Source organism: Oryctolagus cuniculus, chromosome 10 (assembly GCF_964237555.1).
Source record: "Oryctolagus cuniculus chromosome 10, mOryCun1.1, whole genome shotgun sequence".
In the NCBI taxonomy this organism is placed as follows: Eukaryota; Metazoa; Chordata; class Mammalia; order Lagomorpha; family Leporidae; genus Oryctolagus; species Oryctolagus cuniculus.
The window spans coordinates 54,242,238-54,243,219 of record NC_091441.1 but is presented as its reverse complement, the minus strand read 5'-3'; the positions used below and the strand labels follow the sequence as shown (position 1 = coordinate 54,243,219).

General features: G+C 58.4%; 1 protein-coding gene across 3 annotated transcripts in view; it reads right to left on the bottom strand.

Moving 5' to 3' along the window:
* The window catches only part of NPC1 (NPC intracellular cholesterol transporter 1), a 50,527-nt gene that overhangs the window by 812 nt on the left and 48,733 nt on the right, over window positions 1–982 (bottom strand). For all 3 annotated transcript variants that reach the window (XM_070049760.1, XM_070049761.1, NM_001082071.1), the window contains 1 exon segment: window positions 510–672. In XM_070049760.1, the coding sequence (XP_069905861.1) occupies window positions 510–672 (163 nt within the window).

The window sequence follows — 982 nt, the reverse complement described above, 5'->3', positions numbered from 1 at the left end:
CTGTGGGGGAAAAGAATACTCTTCAGTCACTGCGGGAGCCAAGGTGTAGCTCAGAGACTCACGGGGCCAGTTTCTCTGCCCCAGAGAGGAAAGCAAGCCCCTCTTCTCAGCCTTCTAGTCCAGCACAAGTCATAAATCAAGGCCGCAGCCGTGTTCTGGGAGCCGCGGTCACTTAGTGGCAGTGGCCACAGACGTCGTCCGCTGACGAGGACAGTCCCACCGTGCGGGCAGCAAGGGCCCACGCTGCTCCCGCGAGGCGGGCGTGGGCCTGCTGCTCCGCAGACTGCTTCAAGGTGTGCCCTGGACCCCCTGCGCAGGCAGGGCGAGCAGCGAGACTGCACCAGCTGGCCGGTCATCAGCCAGCAGACTGCTCCTCTCGCCTCTCGGAATTTTTTTTACCCCGTGTTCCTTGTCAGATGCCCACCAGCACGGAAGGATGCCTTAGGGTAGCTTTCCCCCTAGTAACACGCTCCCCGCCTCCTGCCCCTGTTAAGACTAAGAACGCTCACCTATGTAACTGAGCAAGACCGGGAGGAATATCAACCCGTGCGTGGCGCCCAGCAGGACCATGGCCAAATACATCCTGAAGTAAAAGATCTGGAAAATCTGAGATTTGGCAAAAGCCAACACCACAATCCCTCCAAATTTTGTAAGTGTGATTCCACTGAATACCTAAAAGAGAAGAGCGCGTGAGAGCCCGCTGGTACCCGTCTGTCGGAACTGAGCCCTTTCTCTGCCAGGATTTCTCATATTCAAGGAGGCGGCGGCGGCGCGGGCACCCTGGTGGGGGGCTGCAGTCTACCTGTGCCTCTACGAGGCTGAGCGGGCTCAGGTATGAATGGGTGCAAGGCTGTTTGCTCTGCAGCGGCACTGCCTCCTGTCTGCAGACACACGTCTGTCTCAGGTGCACACGGAGCGTTCGGAAACAGAAGTGTTAGCTTTTCCTAACGTTCTGTTCCACAGAGGAGAAGGGGCTGGCGGC